Source organism: Cebus imitator, unplaced genomic scaffold (genome assembly GCF_001604975.1).
Source record: "Cebus imitator isolate Cc_AM_T3 unplaced genomic scaffold, Cebus_imitator-1.0 Scaffold356, whole genome shotgun sequence".
NCBI classification, from domain to species: Eukaryota; Metazoa; Chordata; class Mammalia; order Primates; family Cebidae; genus Cebus; species Cebus imitator.
In genome coordinates this window covers 162120-163729 of record NW_016107671.1, presented here as the reverse complement: position 1 = coordinate 163729, position 1610 = coordinate 162120, and the positions used below count along the sequence as shown (strand labels likewise).

The following is a 1610-nucleotide window of genomic DNA, read 5'->3' as shown; positions in this document are numbered from 1 at the left end:
GTCTTTACATCTGGGGACCACACACCGTAGTGAGGGGTTTTTTTCTTGTAAAACTAGAGAAGGGGCACACTGAGAAAGAGACTAGGGAAGGAGAATTGTATGATGCTTCCCACACAGATGTAATCTATAGCAGATTAATTTTATAATAGGGGCAGATGGCTGCAGTGGACCTGGAATTTGACTCCCATAAAACTATCTGGGTCATAAACCCCCTGGAAACTCTTCATGCACCCCAGATGCAAGACCATCACTAAAGGGACAAGCTCTGGAGTCAGTTGAGTCAGGGCCTTATGCCAGGTTCTGCTAAGCTCAGGCTGTGTGGCCAGGGCAAGTCATCTGCATGCCCCCATTTTTTTTCCCGAGACGGAGTCTCACTCTGTTGCCCAGACTGGAGAGCAATGGTGCCATCTCAGCTCACTGCAACGTCCACCTCCCATGTTCAAGAGATTCTCCTGCCTTGGCCTCCAGGGTAGCTGGGATTACAGGCGCGCACCACCATACCTGGCTAATTTTTTGTATTTTTAGTAGAGATGGATTTTACCATGTTGGTCAGGCTGGTCTCGAATTCCTGACCTCAAGTGATCCGCCCACCTTTGCCTCCCAGAGTGCTGGGATTACAGGCATGATCAACAGTGCCCAGCCTGTCATCTCCCCTTTCCTAACCTCTCAGTTTCCTGCAAAGCTCTGAATGATCTGAGGGCCTGAAATACACCATCCCATGGGATCGAGGTTCAAAAAATATGCTCACATTTATAAAGTACTTGTTACGTGCTTGCCATGTAATAATTGTCTTTGCAAGATCCCTATCTTATAAACAGAGGAAACAGAGGTATGCTGTGACATGCCCAAGGCCACAAAGCCACAGAGTTAGGGTTTGAATCCGGGAGGTCTGGCTCCAGAATCTAGGCTCTTAGCCAACTTTGCTATTTTCTCCTCCTAAGGCAAGGAACATCTCAATCATTCACAGACAAGACTGAGCTGGGCCCAGGGTCTCTGTATTGGATCTCATCTTCTGCTTTCCAATCCACATCCCTTTGGGCATGAGTAGAGAGGCTCAGAGTGTATACTCTGCTAATTTCTAAAACTGTGAGTATGGCTGTCACTTCACCTCCCCGAACTTCAGTTTTTCTTTTTCTTTTTTTTTCTGAGACTGAGTCTCACTGTCGCCCAGACTGGAGTGCAGTGACACAATCTTGGCCCACCACAACCTCTGCGATTCTCCGGCCTCAGCCTCCCAAGTATCTGAAACTACAGGTGCGCACTACCACACCTGGCTAATTTTTTTGTATTTTTAGTAGAGATGAGGTATGCTGGCTGGGCTGGTCTTGAACTCCTGACCTCAAGTGATTTGCCTGCCTCGACCTCCCAAAGTGCTGGGATTATAGGTGTGAGCCACCATGGCCGGCCTGAGCTTCGGATTTTTTCATCTGTAAGGAGGGGTTAGGAGGCCTAAATTAAGTCACCCCTAAAAAGGTCATGTCGCATGAAGTCAGTGCTTAGCAAGGGGCTATTTTAATCATCACACTCACCAGTCAGAGACACAAATCTCAATCCTGCCACTATCCAGCAGTTCTGGCCACAGACCCTCCTCCTCTAGGTCCAAGACCTGC

The 1610-nt window shown here is 48.2% G+C and overlaps 1 protein-coding gene across 1 annotated transcript in view; it reads right to left on the bottom strand.

Moving 5' to 3' along the window:
- The window catches only part of FBXO27 (F-box protein 27), an 8334-nt gene that overhangs the window by 4764 nt on the left and 1960 nt on the right, over nt 1-1610 (bottom strand). Inside the window, exon 3 of the mRNA XM_037730695.1 lies at nt 1530-1606. Within this exon, the coding sequence (XP_037586623.1) occupies nt 1530-1606 (77 nt within the window). The remainder of the gene's footprint in view (nt 1-1529; nt 1607-1610) is intronic.